This window comes from Euprymna scolopes, chromosome 13 (assembly GCF_053919585.1).
Source record: "Euprymna scolopes isolate OS-2025 chromosome 13, ASM5391958v1, whole genome shotgun sequence".
Lineage (NCBI taxonomy): Eukaryota > Metazoa > Mollusca > Cephalopoda > Sepiida > Sepiolidae > Euprymna > Euprymna scolopes.
The window spans coordinates 73,343,215-73,363,276 of record NC_136494.1 but is presented as its reverse complement, the minus strand read 5'-3'; the positions used below and the strand labels follow the sequence as shown (position 1 = coordinate 73,363,276).

Sequence of the window (20,062 nt, the reverse complement as noted above, 5' to 3'; positions counted from 1 at the left end):
AGATCTCATCAGGTTAAAATCATCAAGAACGAGTCACAAGTTGTTTTTCAAGACTTGCAGCCTTTTGGCTAAGAGCTGTTCTGATACTACACTTCATTTTTTTTTTTTTTTTGTCTTCAGTAGATGAAGGGCAAATCCTTTTAGACTGGGATAGATTTTATTTTCGCCCCAATCTGGAGTGTCACTTTTTGGGGAGCTGGATTTTCAGTACATAAAATCAACTGACCTTGACACAATCATAAAATTGAAAATTGTTCTACAGGATTTGGGGCTTTTTAGCTAGAAGCTGTTCTAATATTACACTTCATTTATTTATTTTTTTTTATAAATCAGTGAACTACAAAACCTTCAAGAGGGAGAAAATTTTATGTTAGTCCCAATCCGGAGTACCCTTTTTTTAAGGAGCTAGATTTTACATGGAGATTCACCAACCAAACTTGTGAAGATCATGCAGGACTTCATTAGCTACAATATAGAATAAGTAATGAGTCGCCATTGATAAAAAGTCATTGTCAAAAGTGTGACCTTTTCCCTGATCATGACCTTGACTTAATTATCCCTAACTAAAATCAGTTCTGTGATCAATATTTTGATCAAGTTTGGTGATGATTGGTTAAGCGATGTGGCTGACACAAAAAAAAAAAAAAAAAATGATAAATAACTCCCCTTCCTTTGGCAGTAACTACGGTAAATGGTTATACAAACATCAATTCTGCTAAAGATGTTTCAATATTACATGAACTCCTATCAATATTCCCAAGTGGTAAAATAAACCAAGTTACCTCACTATTTTTGGAAGACAGAGCTCCTTGTCACTCTGCTAGGGTGGCACAACATTGGTTGAGCCAAAAATGGGATTATTAAACTTCCATGGCTAAGTAAGTCCCATGTTATGAACCCAATTAAAAACCTTTGGGGTATATTAGACCGGAACCTTCGCAAAAAGAAAAGGAAGCCATCTTCTAAGCCCTAACTTTTAGCGTTATTGCATCAGCCATGACAAGAAATTCCTCAATATTACATTCGTCAACTGATCAATGTCATGCCTAGAAAGGTCCTAGTATTAAAAACAGCAAAGGGGATGTCAACCAAGTATTGTTAAATTTGTAACCATTTTAGATTTTGTTTTATAAATTATGTTTATTGAAATTAGTTGTTTCTATCAGTGTCTATTCTTTTCTGTCATGACTGTGTATATTAGCTGTACACCTCAGCGTTCTCCAGGATTTATTATTCTCAAAATGTTTTTTTATAAATATGACTTTGTTAAAAGAAAGTAAAGAACACAACCAACTAGGGTGAACAATTACTATTCTTTTACTAAGAGTCATTTCCTCTTTTCTGTGTTTTCTTTGAAGATAATTAAGAACATCTACACATTAATCATACTGCCCAACTGGATTAGTTTTTTTTAATAACGTATGTTGTTTTTAATAAAAGGTTGTTTGGTTGTTTTTGTTTTACGGCATATCAACCCTTTTCAGGTTATTTAATGCCAAATCTGGTGATTTTGAAGATTTTTTTTTTAATAGAATATATTTGTTTTTTTGCAAGTCAGTTTCTATTTAACCCATAGTTGGGACCCTAACAGGTACTACCACTCCGGGTCAGAGTAGACCTGGGAGCAATGGCAATTAAAGGGTGGCTCCACACCCCCCAAAGCCCACAAGCTGGGGCCTCACCACTGGATATAGTTTAAGGTCATATCCAGGACCTTTAATAAAAGATGTTAGTCTCTAGCAAATAACATGGTACAACAATAACAAATAAAAATTGGCTAGTCAGAATTACTGTCTAACTTATCAACTTAAATGTTATTTAGGCCCAACTTTAAAAGTCTAATTTTATATATCAGATAATTAAAATAGCATAACAGTTTCCTATCAATGTGTAGTATCTGTCTGATGTTGTACTTGATCTATTCTGTCCTCAATCAGTGAAAGGAGAGGTCATCCTAGACTTGGGGAATTTTTACGTTTGTTCCAATCCAGAGTGACACTTTTAGTGGGCTTGATTTAAGAATTTTATAAAAGTATATTTGAGTTCTGCCCTCTCAATCTAGTAAATCATGAGAAATCAATTTTTTTTTCTATTCATTGGTGATTCTATATTTGATGTGAAAACGTGTGTTTTCTATTGGCTTTTGCATATAAAAAGAAAGTTTATAGTATATTGAAATAAATGGAATGAATAAAGCTTTTGTAGATTATATCGTCACAAATGTGACTACATAATGTATATGTGTATGCATACTCCTAGAAAGTTAAGCTTTTTTTTCTCACTCTGACATTGATATTAAAAGTCTACTTTTTCTATTTAAAAATTATTGAAACAAATTTTCTAATATACTCAGTCATGGATATGTGTGCGACTACAGCTAATTTGTATATTTCTTTGAAAAACGAGCGTTAATTATTTATTCATTTTTATGGTTTCTTATAAGATGATCCGTTTCATTTCAATATTACGCTGAATTCTATTTATGTAGATTGTCTACTGCATAATTACATAGAATTTAAGGTGAAAACATTCTAGCACATGGATGGATGGATATATTAGTGATGGGACGATTCCAGAATTTTTCCTGATTCCAATACAATTACTGATTCTGTTCTAAATTCCTGATTCCGATCCGAGTACCAATTCTGATTCTTTTAAACCTTCTCACTATTCAATTAGAGATTTATTGCTTGAAGAAAAATTGTGTTTAATTACTGTAAAACCCTGTGTAATGTCCATATTTATTTTTGCAAAATGTAAAATGTACACTGGGGATGGTGGGGGGTGGGGGCATATATTACATAAGTAAATCTCTCTAAATATTTTTCTCAAATGTTTTCCTTGTAATGGATTGAAAGTAACAAGACACAAAGATTTATATTTCTTTTAAAAGAAGATTCATTCTTAATGTTATTTGATTTTTTTCATAATTGAAAATAATCGACGATTTGTATGCACAATTAGAGGGCCGTGTAAAAAGAGAATAATTTACAAAATCCTTCTCCCCCTATTAAAATAATTACCTAAAAATCCATTCTTAACATGGGAATTTCGGGGGGGGGGGGTATTCTGTGACTTCTCTCTGTCAAAAAGTGTTCATATTTTTTATTTTTTTTTAATTATTAAATTTGATCGGTTATTAGATTCATTTGTTTTACTGTAAAAAGAAAAACAATGCAGAAATACTACTACTAATACTAATAATAATACTAATACTACTACTATTACTACTACTAATAATAATAATAGCAGCAGCAAATGTGTACATTAAGATCTTCAGTTACTATTAGCCCACCCCCCGAAATAAGATTCTATTTTATTTTTTTTTTTTTTAAGGTAATTATAGTGAATTTTTTTCTTTTTAGATGAAAACTTTGAACAAATTATCACAATTTATTTTCTTTTTTTGCCAATTTGCAATCATAACATTTTGTTATGAAAGAAATAAAGTTCTCATTAGAATTCTGTAGCCTGCGTTAAGCCACCAGAAAATAAAAATGTCATTCTTTATGTAAACGGCCTGAAAAAATAAAGAGAGAAAACAAAAAGTCGGTTTTGTATATAAAGTTCGTTTTGCATATAAAGTTAATGATCGCTCTTTCAGACCAGACAGCATTTTAAGAATGTAGTCAATTTAATTTTTAAATTTTAGTCATGTTAATGTTCCTGATCAAAATTTAATACAAAATATGCTATTTCGAATAGTCATAAAAAATAAACCCTTTTTCATAGTACTAATCCAAAATGTGAAAAATAAAGAGATTATGAATGGTTTTATGACTAGTCACTTAAGATTAGTGGTAAAAAAATTTTGTTAACTGCCCTAAAAATTAGAATGGCCTAAAAAAGGAGGTCATTTTATGCTAAATTTATATGTGCAACTCAACCCACTCTAAATTCTACAATAATTATTTGTTTTCTTTTTCAGTGTGTTCACACATAATCGCCTAAAAAGTAGAATCTCATTGAGGGAGTGATTTTAAATGTACATATAATTTCTTTTTTTATAATTTGATAAATTTCTACATGTCTATATTTTATGTATTTTATTCCCAGTTTTGATTAACTCATTATGAGATTTTTATGTGTGATTTTCACCTATGGCAAAAAAATAAAATAAAATAAAATAAATAAAAAAATAAATGCAATAAGACATAGGATTATTTCAAAGATGACCACTCCAGATAACAGAGACCAGTTCAGAGACAGAAAAATTAAAAATAAAACTTGTCAGGAGCAGCTTAACCCTTTTAATTTAACTGTGAACTCGGGGGGGGGGGGGGGTAATGTATTGACTTTTATCACCTAGGTGCTAAAATAAGTGTGAACATTTCAAAGGGTTTCCTAAGGCAAGAAAAGTCAACTCTTGATTGTTTACTTTGTTTACGATAATTTACCAATAAAATAATTGAATTGGACCCAGATATGCTGGTTCTGTATTCCTTACTTTTATGCTAAAAATAACTATTCTTCTGATAAATAAATATATCTGTTTTTTTCTTTATAATTTCCAGGAAAAAAAAATAAAACAATTGTTTTGGAATCGAAAAAATGAGGTTCCAATTTCCCAATTCCCCCCAAAGTTCCGATTAATATATATATATATATTAGTGTTGGAACAATTAATCAGAATCAGAAAAATTGGAACTTGGGGGTGGGGGGTCGGAATCAGACAATTGGAGCCTCATTCTTTTTTTATTCCAAAACAATATATATATAATTTTGTGGTTGTGAAAAGTCTCTACTGAATATTTTATCTACAGAGTTGAAATTGGATATAATATATAGGGTATTTGGACCTGTAGAACAATTTTAATTTGGATTTTAGCAGATAAAATAACTGCTATGGGATCAAAATTGGAAAAAAAAAAAAAAAAAAAACATTGACCTTGGCCTGGCATAGGTAAACAACACCCGTTTTTTTCTGCGCATGTGGTATTTAAAAGTTATAAGTTAAACATTACTTTTTGCCGTTTTCTTACTCATATGGACTTAGGTTATACATTAACAGATAAGGCTGGAGAGCTATATGTTTTGGTTTGGATTCTAGCTAATGGCAGCTAAGTCATTTATTTTACTTTTGAAATCACTACTATATATTAGGTACAATATAATAATAGAAAATTGGCTCTTTAATAATAAATATAAAATCTGCATGAATTAAAACATAATATTTAAGCATATTTAACAACCGGGCAACACAGACGCTGCATGCTAGTATATATATATATATATTATATATATATATATATATATATATATATATATATACGAGAGAGAGAGAGAGAGAGAGAATGGTAAAAATAAGTTTTGAACACTGATGGAAGATATCTCAATAAATTTCGGTGGGCTATCAGTATAAAAAAACAAATTATGAAAAAATTCTTAATTTAAGAAATTGGACAAAACAAAATAAAAATTTTCTTGTGATGAAATAACAATCCATGGATCACAGGAAAAAATCTTTTTTTTTTTTTTTTTTGGTTAATGATCTCTTATTGAAAAATTATCTTAAAAAAAAAAAAAAAAAAAAAAACATAACACTGAACCCTGCCAAATAAAATGCCCTAAAGCATTCTCACTATTTGGTCGCAGTTGTAATTAAAATGACAGTAGTTCAATATACATATGAAACTATACACGCACATGTGTGTGTGTGTATATATATGTACATACATATGTTTATAAATACATGTACATATATATATATATATATATATACACACATATATGCATGTGTTCTTATATATATGTGTGTGTGTACCTATGTATATATACATGTGTGTAAATATATAGATATAGATAAAAGCGATGCATTCTACCAAATTTGTTTATGAAAAATTTGGTATTGATTCAGGTGCTCAATACTATAAAAAGTAGAGCAGTTATAATAATATTGTGTGTGTATATTATATATATATATATATATATATATATATATATATATATGTAAATTGATGATAATGAGAGTCAAGAGCTCTATCAATGATTATGACATGTGTTTAACCATGCTCCCGTTGGTAATTTAGTCGTCATCAGAGTTTGTCTCCTTTCTCATGCGTTGCAGATCTTTCTTGACACGCAGTATGGGGAGACGTGCTTTACTTTCCTGCCGCCAACACTCTTTCATCAGTTTGCTCATCTGGTTCAAAATCTGGAATGGAGAAGAAAACAAAATTTGTAATTGCTTGTTATCTTACCATCACACAAAACATGTTGAACATATCAAGATATCAGAATTGGAATCTTTTTTTTTTTAAGCTATATGGAATCTTACTTGAATGCTTGCTTCTATGCAGAGTGGATGAAATCAAAATAGGATGACGTTAGCTATTAAACAAAGGTAAAAGACTCCAGGCAAATCCTATATCATGTCAAAAAGGATAAAGACAGGCTGAAGACAACCAGTAATGCTTGATGATATCATAAAGGGATTACATCATCTATTAAAAGAGCCCATAGAAGAAGAAAATCTTACACTTTAGTCTTGGGTCGTACTGCTTGAATCTTGAGTTATTTATGCGGACAGCAACTGTGTGTGTATATATATATATATATATATATATATATATATATATATATATATATATATATATATATATATATATATAAGAACAAGTAGTTAATAAAATGTTAAAAAACACGTTGAAAAAGAGTTAAAAAACATATTTAATTTTAAAAAGGAAGCACAAAATAAATGGATAGTCCTTAATCCGCAGAGTTTCGAAGAAATACTTTCCTATATATATATATATACTAGTTGGGGGTACCCGGCGTTGGCCGGGTGTTTCGAGGTGTGTGTACTCGGGCGGGAGTGGGGGTTGTTAATCAAAACATAAAAATAAGCGAAGTAAATACTAAAAAAAAACACACAAAAAAACTAACGTAAGGCAAACGAACGATGTTAAATATAAAAATTGGAAAACAAAAAAAGAAAATGCGAAACAGAAAAATGAATGTTAAAACTTTGTTAAAAAATCTGAAAAATAAAAACCAAAAGAAAAAAAAAAAAAAACGTGAAAAATGGCTTAAATAACCGTTTCAATATTAAAATTTAAAAAATCGGAAAAAAAAAAAAGAAGACATCTCACACCACGATTCGAACTCAAAACCTTTAGATAATGAGGCCGCACTCTAAGCAACTGAGCTAAGACGACGTTGACGAAATTGTGTCGGTTTTTTAATATTTAAAGTAAATCATGTTCTGACGTCGTATGACGCATGCGTAGAAGCAAACTGTCCAGTGATTATCGGTCTTACAAAATATTATTGGCTGTAATATTTTATACAGATAATCCCAGCTAAATGAAAATTGCTCAATATACTAGATAGAGCAAATAAATCATAATTTAGTAATTTAAATTTTATGATGTGAAATGGTTAAATTTCAAATCTAGAATTTTTATTATATGCAAGACAAAGAATACATTTCAATTTTATATAAATAGTAGCGAGGGATACCCGGCGTTGTCCGGGTGTTTGGAGGTGTGTGTGTGGAAGGGGGGGGGGGTAAAAAAAAAAGTAAGTATGAGGATCGAACCCGAACCCTTGAGGCAAAATTGTAAATTAAAGTGTAAAAAAAAAAACGTGCAACGTTAACCATTGCCCCACCGCGAGATGCTAACAGAAACCCGTTTGAATTTATTTAATTACTTTGATTTAGCAAGTACCTGTTTTAATGAGTTAATGAGGTCAAGTTTGACTGCGGGATAGTATTCATTTACTGCTGAACGCTTTGTTTCCCCCCCCCCCAAAGATGTTATAGGAAAAAGACTAATCCACATACGGCGAGCGACAAATATTGAATATTTATCTTCCCAAAATCGAGCAAATTAAATAGACAGGCGAGCTTCGTTGTTAACTGTGAGATATTACGATTTATATGTGATATAAAAAGTTTTAAAAGGTTGTGAAGCCAGCGACCACTTCTCTGAAAAAAGCCTTTTGTTGACATACAGAAAAAGCGAACACACATACATACATACATACATTTTCGCTTATATATATATATATATATATATATATATATATATATATATATATATAGAGATAGATATATAGATATATAGATATATAGATATGTTACCTTGTGCCTTGGAATAAAAAAATAGACATCTCACACCACGATTCGAACCCAAAACATTTAGATAATGACCCAGCGCTCTAACCAACTGACCTAAGACGACGTACATGAAATTAGGTCATTTTTTTTAATCTTTAAATCAGGTTACGTCATATGACGCATGCGTAGAAGCGAATTCGTCATGAGAGGATGGTTTTTGTTGACCCACCACTTACTTATGATTTTAAAAACTTTTAATTATGATTAAACCATTTATAATATTTGCTAATATTTTCTCCTCTGAGGAGATGGGTAGACATCGAAAACCTATAGGTTAAGGAATTATACTTATTGAAATGTATTCTTTGTCTTGCATATAATAAAAAGTTTAGATTTGAAATTTAACCGTTTCACATCATAAAATTTAAATTACTTATATATATATATATACATACACACACAAGCAGGGTGTTCCAAAAGTAATGTCTCCTATTTTTTTTATTTTTTTTTTTATTCCACCTGACTGGATTAGAAGGGATTACAAATTGCATTTTTATGCTGACTAAACTTATGCATTCATGACTTGAAAGTTTCATCTCTCCGTTGCAGATATTGACAGTGTGAGACTCTTCAGAAAGCAACCCCTGCCATGGACATGTGTCAAAAGCAGAGATGCAGTGTTGAATTCCTGGCGAAACAGCAATGAGGATATTGACCATGTAGAAGAATAAATTCTGGAGTACAAAAGGTTGTTCGTTTTAATGATAGCACTCTCGTTTTTGTAGCTCTTCAACTTTTGAAGATAAAAAATAAAAATAGGAGACTTGACTTTTGGAATAACCCTCATGTGTGCACTTTTACATTCACTTAGAAAGATTAAAATCCAGTTATAACGATACTAAACCTTATGTCTAGAATCCTTATTTTAATTTCTATCTAAATCCACAATATGATTTTGATTCTAGAAAATATCTAAAATTTAAGGCTAAAGCTTAAGGAGTGTTAAGAATAAATGGAAATTCAAGGAATTGTAATTAATTTGCATCTAATGACCATAAATCAAATTTAATGCAAATCTGAAATATTTGAATTTTAAAATGCAATATTGTGCACGTCTTCTAAAAGCCCTTTAAAATACTACAAAAAAACTGAAATTTATAGAATATTTATTAATTGATGTCTAATAGCTATTGTTTAAACATTACAAAAATCAGAACTATCTGAATTTCACAAAGGGCTTCCACAATGTTTGCATAAAAATATAGCCCACATTTGGATTCCTTATGTCTAACAGCTGTGTTCCAAAAATAATAAAGATCGGTTAATTAGTATAGGAGTGAATCTTATAAACATTTTAACGCAACAAAAAGGAGTTTTTATCTCAATATATGACAATGGATGAAACATGGATCTAACATCCACAGCGAGAACTCACGTGACTATAAACACAGAAAAAAATTTTCTTTCTGTCTTTCTTTCTCTGTACAAAAAAAACAACAAAAAAAAAAACAAACAGAACTCCCATGAACAAAGTTTATTTTTATAAACATGCCATCTATGAAAGAAAGTACCACTAGGCTACTTCCCAACTGACTACAACATGGTCATGTCTAATGTAAACAAATATTTGTTGATCCATTTCTTGGTTAATCAATTCCTTCTAAGTAATCTTTTGCCCTATTCCACTCATTGTTTTCAATCATCTCATGATGGCATTTATTGTCCAATAGACAATCTCTTTTACTCAAGTGGTTTCCAGGCCTCGATAAGCAGTAGTCAATTACTAAAAGAAAAAGGTATCTGTAAGAGTATTTTGAATGTCAGTCAATAACTAACGAGAAGAATGTCTTTTATCATTTTTTTCTCTCTATCTTTTCTTTTTTTTTTTCCTTCATCTGTTTTCCATCTTTTTTCTTCTACTTTTTTCTAATAGCTTTGTTTTTTCTTCATGTTTTCTACTTCTTTTATTTTTTCTTCATCTTTTTATTTTCTCCTGTTTCTTTTTCATAGGTTTCTGTTGCAATAATTATTTTTTATATAATAAAGAGTATATGACTCCAGAAAATTGGAAGGTTCTAATTTATAGATAGGGGTGATAAGAACTGACCAATCAAATGGAGCTGCGCTCTGCTAACAACCAATCAAAACCGGAAAAGATATTGGATATTTTAGAATTCTGCACATACATTTTGTTCTTCACATGAGAAGGAATTTTGCTCTTTGTCTGCAAACTTTTACAATTCAAGATTTCTATAGATTGGCTATCCAGCTGGAAACCCCATTCTTCGTCTTAACTTTTATAATTGTCTTGGTCTTAACTTTTACAATTCAAAGCTTGATGACTGCCATTTTGTTTTGAAAAAGATTTCTCTTTTCTTCGTAAATTAAAATAGCTGACAACTCAAAACTTTCAGGTGTTGTCATCCTTAAGCTTAACTACTTTAACCGTGAAATGAGTAAAAAGAGATTCAATTGCAATATTCAAAATATTTAATGGGATTTGCAAGAGTGAGACAAATTTGTTTTAAATATCTTTCCCCGCAATGGACATTTATTTCTAATAATTTTACGTTTTGCAATTTTTGACATGAGGACTGATTCTTTTTTTAACTACTATTCTCACTTTAACTTTTATTTAGTTTTTGAAACTTTACTTCATCCCAAACAAGGTATATTTTTTCTTTTTCCACTTGAAACATCACATATCAAGGCCTGGAGGCGACTTGAGGATAAGAGTTAATGAGTGAAAATTGTGATAAATGATAATGATGGAAATTGGGTAGAAACTGGTTATTTATGATGGCTTAACAAGAACTTGTTTACATTGGACTTGAAAATGACCATGTTATAGTCAGCTGGGAAACAGCTCCCTGGTATTGTGCTCAACAGACTGCCACATTGAGACATCAGAGTCTACTGTAATTAAAAGGGCAGATTCATAGAGAGCATCCTACGTGAGGAATTGTGGAAAAAGCTGTTCACATGTCGTTTAAATTTCATAACGCTTCAGCTGATGTAACCTCTGACCTTCTTTAGGTTTATTTTTGTCAAACACAGTCCTGTACTTAATTTTAAACCGAACATTTTATTTAATCAACAGGAGTAAATTGTTCTGATTCACGGGAAGCCGTGGTGCAGCGGATAAAAGTGTTAAGTGACAATCCATTACAAGATATAAAAAACCGTTTTTACTCACTGGATCCGTGGACCAACGGTTAGGGATCGATGGACGTTGTTGGTCAATGCAGACAACTTTTTTCATGTCTTCAAAACTGGGGTCACTTGGAACCACATCCCAGAAGGGCGGTTTATACTCCTCAGAGATTCCTGCAAACAAAAGCAATATAAAAGAGTATTAAAAAAGAATCCAGGAAAAATAAATTAACTACCTACCCTAACATAGAAGAGTTTATTTTGCAAAAATAGGTAAATAGCTAACCACACAAAGAAAAGATGAAATTATATACTATCTGGCCGCTTGGCATTGCCCGGTTGTAAAATATGCATAAATATTATATTTTAATTAATACACATTTCTTATTTATTATAAACAGAAATATCATAGGTATTAATCATAACGTTAATTCCTTTTTTCCTAAGGAAAAAAAAAAAAAAAAGGAAGTATTAAAAAAAGGAAAGAAACTGAGAAATGTTCATACGAGTATTATGTATTTTGTAAATAGTTCACTTCTTTTAAGTAAAAAAAAAAAAAAAAAATACTTGAGCTGCGATTGAAACCAAACCTAAAAACCATGCGACACAATCTTTAAAAAAATGTTTTCAGAACTACTTATTCTTAATATAAGGACTGTCATGTGAACAATACATGCATGTTCCAAAATTTATAATGATTGGTTAATTAGTTTGGGAGGGAATCTTGTACACACAAATATATAAAAATATATTCACACCTAACTATAGAAATAAAGATATATACTTATCTATAAGATAATATTTTTGTTTATATATCTCTATGTACAAAATTCACTCCTAAATTAATTAACTAATCATTATGAATATGGGCTATATTAAGTGTTAGTTTTATGCAAAAGAAATAAAAATGATGTGGAAAGTTCTTTGTGAAAATTCAGATACCTTGAATTTTTATGAAATTTATAGCATATATAATAGCTATCAGTTAAATATTTGCCAATTTTCAGTTTCATTGAAGTATTTTAAAAGGTCTTTAGGGGTAGGGATAATGTCGACAAAATCTGCATTTGAAAATTCACATAGATCAGATTTGCACTGAAGTAAGCTGTAAGGTTTCCTCTGATTATTTGCACATCCACTTCTGCCATTTTATTTTCCTCAGATTTTAATGATAAAAAGAAGGAGCAAAAGACATAAAATTATAGATTCCAAAAATTGGGCAAATTTTGATTATTATAAGCTCTATAAAAAAAGGGTTTTGCTGCTGTAATTGAATCCAACGGCAAAACAACATGGCCGACATCAATGATAGTGTCATGGATTAAGTAAATCTATGAAGTAAAATATTTTAATTCAAATCCAAACCATTCTTGTCTGTTATTAAAATATATACAGCATAATCATGTTGATACTCTGGTTCTGGCTAGATCACTAAGTTAAGCAATATTGAGCTTGGTTCATACCAGATGGGTGACCAATTTGGGAATTCCAGGTTCTGTATGTAGGGGATGTTGCTACAGGGAGTTGCAAGAGTTGTAAAAACCTAACATCGTTATCTCCCCTGACTGAGATATATATGCGACTGGGGACAGCTTGTGAATTTCATGCTCCCATGGAACTTCCTTCTTTGGAGAAAGCTGGTTAAACCAGCTTTAGGGTTAATGCCGCAGTTAAAAAAAAAAATACATTCTAGATTACATTCATTTGAATAAACTCTTTTTCTACATTTAAAAAGCACCAGATGTCCAAAAAGGCACAATGAATAAAAAAAAAAAAAAAAAAAAAAAAAAAAACAGATAAGTAAAATAGTTAACATTAATTTTAAAGGAATCTTAAAAATAATTGTGCTGTAAAATTTCAAAAAATTATATTAAAACTATCACAGGGTAGAACAATAAAATTGTTGCCCTAGAAAAGATGACATGATTTCATTTCAGTTTGATGAAAACTAGTTTTCTTTTTTTGTTACAAACAATCTACTAGTTGGCCAGTTGTGTACAAATCCCAAGAGTAACAGGAGCCTGCTACCATGTCTGAAAGTGACACAATGTTCAACAAGCAAGGTCAGAAATGTGCCGCTGTACCAATCCAAGTTATGACATCAAGACCATTGCCAGTACTCAAAATGCATCGCTGGATTAGCAAGGATAACAGGGACATGGTGTCTAATGTAATGAAAACAAAGTTTCCAGCCATGGTTATGGTCTTTGGTATGGTTTCAAGAGTGGGCCACATCATGCGACCTTACATCTTTGAAGTAGGCTTTAAAGTCAACACCAAAGTGCACCTGAATGTGCTAGAGAGTGTGGTGATTCTCTGATGCACACAGGTGGTTGCTGGCAGACCTTGGATGTGGCAGCAGAAATCTAAAGAGATCCAGGCTTGGCTTCGGAAAGCGTACTACAACTTTGTATCCTTCTCTCACTGCCCCTCCTCTTTCCCCGACCTGAACCTGCTAGACTATTACGTTGGGCCATACATCACCAACATGACCTCCTACAACACCAAAGCCAACCTGATCGGCATCATCAACCGAGTTTCTGTCATTGTTAGTGGAAAAGGAATGCTCTCAGTTCTAGACCTGTATTGAGGCTGAAGGCAGCTATACTGAATGGATGTTAACTCTATGTAATGAAATTACCTGAATTGACTTTTTTTAATAAAAGTTTTAAAATAAAGTTGTAGTGTTGTTTTGTTTAGGGCGACACTTTTATCATTCCACCCAGTATATGAAAGAAAAACAATAAACCTTTTACTTTTAGAAAGGAAACCCCATCAATAATGAATATTAATGTAGCATTATTGGTATATTGTAAGAAAGAAATCACCAAAAACAGACATACATGAAAAAAAAAAAAACGTTGAATTATACACAGCAAATAATATCTCGTCCTGTTGGAATTTTAACATAACTGATAAAAATAAGTAAAAACAGCATGTAAAGGGATAACTCCCATAGATATTAGAAATGAAAACAAAATGTTTTTTTTTATTCATTTGTAAAAAAGAAAAAAAAAAAGTTAGAGCTCGAGAGTTATCTTCCTTGTCATATTATCACTCCGATTATCTCCCTTTGCTACCTGCTCGATTTATTTTTATATAAGTTGTGTTAAAATTCTAACTGACAAGATGTCTTTTTTGTTGTTTTTTTTCAAAACATTTAGCATGTATGATTCAACTTGATGTTTTTCCAAACAAAACATTAAATATGTGTTTTTTTACAAATAAATATTTAAATTTTTTTCATTTTGTAAAAAATATTAGGGATCGAAGGTTATATTTCTTGTAGCACATTATAGATGCAAAAAGTAATGACACTAAATCTAGTATTGAGTTGATTGCGAAAAAAAAAAAAAAAAAGATCTGTGTAGGCATTAAAAAATGTTTTTTTTTATGTTAAATATTATTACACGAGGTATCAGTTAGAGTTAATATTTATTTTAAGCACGAGAGATACACGATTAAAAATTAACCATCATGGTTGTTATGAAGTGGCTACAAGACGGCCATTTTAGTTTTTAAACAATGTTCATATATTTAAATTGTGTATTTCTAGTGTTTAGATGCTTAAAATAAAATAAATATTAACTCGAAATGATTCCTCATGTAACATAAAAAACATTTTTAAATGCATACATAGATATTTTTTCCTCGCAATCAGCTCAATACTAGATTTAGTGACGTTACCATACAGTTATCTACCTTTGCCTTCTGATTGATTTCTTAATATTGGCCATGTTAAAATTCAGTGCTTGTCCAAAATTTTCCGCCCCCATGAAATAACAAAAAGAAAGATATATATTATGTACATACCCGTGGCAGGAGGAAAATATCATATACCAAAAATCACGTAAATTGATCAAATAGTTTTATTTTTATAAAGAAAATCATTTTTAAGTGAATTTGAGTTTTCCCAATGCCCCCCCTTCACCCAATGTTAAGAATGGCTTTCTCAAGTTTGAATTATTTAGAGTTATCTCACTTGCTTCTTCAACCTGTTTTCAAGATGCCATTGAGAGATTGTCACTCATCCTTTAGCTTTAAAATTTGATTTTTTTTAATTTAAAAATGAAACTCATCAATTTACATGATTTTTATTATATATTTTCTTTCTGTCACAGGTGCATACAACATACAGATTTTTCTTCGATTTTGTTTTGTTTTTTCAGAACGACAGAATTGTAGCTAAGCATCAAAAGTTGTGAAAAAGTGCTTTTTCAGCATTTTCGCATGTATTATTCAACTTGCTATAACTTAGTGCTTTTTTTTTTGTTTCCAACAAAAGCAATAATATAGTGTTTTCAAATAGTGTTGACCAGCATCTTTTTTTTTTTTTTACGATTCCTTTAAAGTTCTTGCTAATCTTAAAAAAATCTTACCATTCACTACACAACACCGCGTGATCTCCCAAAGTACCAGTCCAAAAGCATAGATATCCACACATTTAAAAGATTCAAAAATATTTATATTGAGGGATTCATCCAGGATCTCTGGCGCCATGTAACGCTTTGTACCAACTTTTGGATTATTGCCAAGATTCAGATAATTATTTTCACGACAATGAATGACAGCCAGACCTAAGTCTCCTATGCAACATGAACCGTCTTTTTTAACTAAGATGTTCTTTGATTTGATGTCGCGGTGTGCAATGGCCGGCTTTCCTTGCTTGCCAAGGATTTCTGTATGGAGATGGACGAGTCCAGCCGCAGCTGAATAAGCTAGTAGAAGCATAGACTGGCGGCTAAGCTCAACTCTCTGTAAATAATCGTAGAGGGAGCCGTTAACATGAAAGTGCATAATCAACCACAGCTGAGTGCATGAGTTCCGACTGGTCATATCCGAGGCTAAGTAACCGAGAATATTGTCGTGGCGCAGAAGAACGGTGTTGTAAATTTCTGTCTCACGATCCCAACTAGCTTCGTCCCTTGAGGAGAATGTCTTCACAGCAATGGATTCGCCATGGTACAATCCTTTCCAAACTTCCCCATAACGTCCTTTTCCTGTTGAGGAAAGAAAATTGGTCAATACAATTACTTTTATATAGCAATATGATGAGAGAGGGAGAGATTAAACTAAAGAGAGTGCAAGAGAAAATGAATGAGAATGAGAAAAAGAGTGGAAATAAAGTGATTTTACCTTGTCTTCAGAATGTCAGACACAAGGTCAGGTGTGGTTCTGAAAAGTCAGTAGACTAGAGGTGTACTCTGGCTAACAAAAAGTTCCTGAGCAGCTCCGTTGATATTCCCAGTAGGGGGCACCTCAAATGATCTCTATCTCTACTATTACATAATAGGAACTTTGTCTGTCTGTGTGTGTAAGTTTGTTCCCTATGAACTCAAAAACAGCTGAGCTGATTTTTATTAAATTCCACACGAAGGTACTTTATGTGCCTGGCAGTGTTCTTAGATAGGTTTTGTATCAAATGTCTTTGATAAGTATCGAAATAATCCAATGAAAGAAGGAACAGACGATTTTGACCAAAGTTAACGCCTTACACAGCCTAACATTACAAGTACATTTAAAAAGTTTTATTACCATACAAGCCAAAAAATCCAACATATAAAATCAACAGTAGGTTCGTTGATATGACAGGGCACGTTCGAAATGAATGTTTCTGTTTAAAGCGCACTTGCACCATAATACATAACTTTTCATTTTAAACTTAAATTCAAGCCATTATCACTGCACAAGCAGTAAGGCCAGACATATAAAATCAACAGTAGGTTCTTTGATATGACAATGACACATTTGAAATAAATGTCTCTGTTTATCACACAATTGACTGTTGTATTTTAAACTTTAATTCAAGCCATTATATATAACAAAATAATTTTATAAAATCAACAGTAACTTCTTTATAGTGCTATGTAGACCAGTGTAATATGGACTAAGTCACTATGAGGAGGCATGTAGAACTTCTTTGCAATGCACTGCAAAGGGTCCCCAACTAGAGCAGGTAATCAATCAATTTGATTGAAAAATGGGCGATAACACCAATTTTGATGAAAATAAAGTTATGGGAATGTAAAATCTTTGTTGATCATCATTTAATCCCGAGCAAATTTGGGTCTCCCTGCTAGTTAGCAATAATACTAACATTATCTCAAAGAGAGAAGATAAAGCTTGAGAACGTGGATCTCCTCGGACTGAGCAGAACTATACCTTAACTGGCAATGACTGATTGTCAAGGACATATCCTTGCCAGGTATGAATAACAACTCTGACGAGTGAGTGGGAGACAAAAAAGGTTTAGTGCAAGAAAAAGAGAGATAGAATGTGAATACAAGAGTGGTAGACAGATAGAACGCAAGTAATAAGAGTGCAAACAAGACTTACCTCAAATTTCTGGATGAGTTTGTGTAGTGTATAAGGTTAGGTTATGAGCAAAAAGAAAAGTAAAATGATAGTCGTGCCTGATTATATGCTGGTGGATCTCACAAAGTAACGTGAAATCTTGTCACTCATATGCAAATTAGATGGTGTCAGCTTGGATAAAAGGTTTGTTTTCAGAGAAGAAGGGTGATTTTCAGGGTCGTGAGTTTGGACTGTAGTGGGTGTATGTACAGTACTGAATTGTGATAAATTTAACCGCAAAAACCAAAACCACAGCAATAGAAAGAGGAAAGAAAAATGGAGATTAAAAACAAAAAAGCAACAGATAGAAGGCGGGGAGAATTAAAGAGTGATAGCATCATCCAACAACGTGTTTGGATGAGAAAATTTTGAGTGACACTTTTTTAAGCATCAGATGTGACCTCAAAGCAGAAGTTGATAAAACCATGTAACATCTGGCCAGGGATTTATTGTCTCTCTCTTTGGCTGATGAGATTTTAAGCAGAAAAGATTTTTTTTTTTCAAAAGGGCAAAAAAGGCTTCTTTTTTTTTTTTTTTTTTTCTTGTTTTATATACATAATTTCATCTTTTCTTAAAGCAAGTAGCTTTTTACTTATCTTGCAAAGTAAACTCTTCTATATTAGAGTGGAGGTGGGGTGCTGTCCCCAATGGGAAGGCAACACACACAGTGTGGCTAAGTTTAGTGTCACAAGCTGTCGTTATTTCTTTATTACATGTATATAAATAACCTATCTCCCGGATCTTTTTTATTTTTAAATAAACCTTTTCTATAAACATCATCTTTCAAGTGGATTCATTAGCAAATGAATTGAACGTGGGTCCACGATTATGACAATGACATGGGTGTATAACGGTTTGTGTATCCATTGGTAAATGAAAATGTAACAATAGAGAGCGAGTGGAAGTGAGAGAGTGAGGGTTATAGGTAGACAGATATGAAGCCATGGATCGATATGAATTACTGTTATAAGCATAATGTACAGATTAATATTTACATAGTGTTGGCCCTGTTTGACATCTCCGGGAAGAGGGGGGGGGCTAATAAAGATCGACAGGGGATTATCTCCCTTACACTGCAAAAATTTTAAAAGGGTGTACAATTAATTATAATAAAATAATAATAAAAGATAATCCCCTGCTGCATTAGAGTTGCTTCCTCTTTTGTCAACCAATTTTTTCACACATATGAAACCATAGCGATAAAACAGAAACTAATTCAAAGAACATAAAAATAACTATGGAACAAGTAATTTTTCTCTTTTCTTTTCCAAACAACCACCAACATGCCTGAGGACAGTCAGAGGCCAAACCAACCACAACGTTGCACAAATAAGACTCAATATGAGAACAACAATCTGATTAATATAAGTATATAACAGTTTATACATACATCGGTAAATGAACTGTAATGATAGAGAGCATGTGAAAGCAAGAGAGTGAGGGGGGGGTACAAGAGATTGTGAGAGTTCGAAGTTCAAAATTCACAGGTGAATAAGTGCAAGGGAAACGGCGAGTAAGCCCTAAGTTGTTCATTGTTCGGATCTGGTTTTGGTACTTACCAATCATTTCCACCATGACAACCTGTCGAGCCACAGTGCTTTGAACAAGAAATGGCAATCCGGATCCACTTCCAGATGTAACAGACTGATCATACAATTCCTTGAAATCAAAAAAAAAAAAAAGAACAAAATGAGACTTTCACATATTTCAACAATTTAGCAAGCATGATATAATTTTCACAGGAAATACAAGATGCAATTAGATCCAATTTTACAAGCGTTGTGGAGTCAGTAGCCAAGGCACTTGAGATTTATTTCTAAGCAAAAGAGGAAATGTTAATTCACTTTGCTTTAACATTTTGATTGATAACAAAAGAAATTGTCAACTCAAAAGAGTTGATCTGTTGAGCGTGGCTAAATGAGCTCAGATATGAAATCATCTGTACTTGGAGAAATTCAAGTCAGGTCAGTCGGTCTGGTGTGGACGATTGCCCAATCATTTTTCAGCGAGAATCAAGGTGGCATGAGTTAATTGGTCGATGAAAGGGAAAATCACACCCCTAACCTTACTCCCAGTGTAAATGATAGTGCACAGCTATTTTTTGGTAGTTGATCAGTTCAGTTCGGCATAGTAGATCAGTTCCGCTAAAGATAAAACAGATGAAGAACCTTTCGGATATCTGGAGATCCGTGAAAACTCTCTAGAAAAATGGCAACTCAGAATTCCCAGGATGAAAACTATCATGAATTATTCAAAACAGCAAAGATATTTCTCCAGAATATTGTAAAAGAATGTTGCAGAGCTTCAATATGTTGATCTGGTCAATAAAAACCCAAGAAGAAAAAGAATTAAGTGGAAAGTTGATTTCAGAATAACGTATAGAAGTGATCACCCCCACCCATCTGACAAAAAAAACAAAAAACAGGAGGGAGAGAAATTAACAGCGCTGTTATTAAGTGTATTGAGCAAAAACATTGATATATCGATTTGTTT

General features: G+C 32.0%; 1 protein-coding gene across 1 annotated transcript in view; it reads right to left on the bottom strand.

The window, feature by feature from the left end:
- Nucleotides 1–5,897: 5,897 nt before the first annotated feature.
- LOC145292070 (activin receptor type-1-like) overlaps nucleotides 5,898–20,062 on the bottom strand; it is a 91,961-nt gene continuing 77,796 nt past the window's right edge. The window contains exons 6-9 of the mRNA XM_080138125.1: nucleotides 19,129–19,228; nucleotides 15,595–16,215; nucleotides 11,259–11,389; nucleotides 5,898–6,154 (exon numbers count right to left, since the gene is read on the bottom strand). Of these exons, the coding sequence (XP_079994251.1) occupies nucleotides 6,026–6,154; nucleotides 11,259–11,389; nucleotides 15,595–16,215; nucleotides 19,129–19,228 (981 nt within the window). The 3' untranslated portion in view covers nucleotides 5,898–6,025. The remainder of the gene's footprint in view (nucleotides 6,155–11,258; nucleotides 11,390–15,594; nucleotides 16,216–19,128; nucleotides 19,229–20,062) is intronic.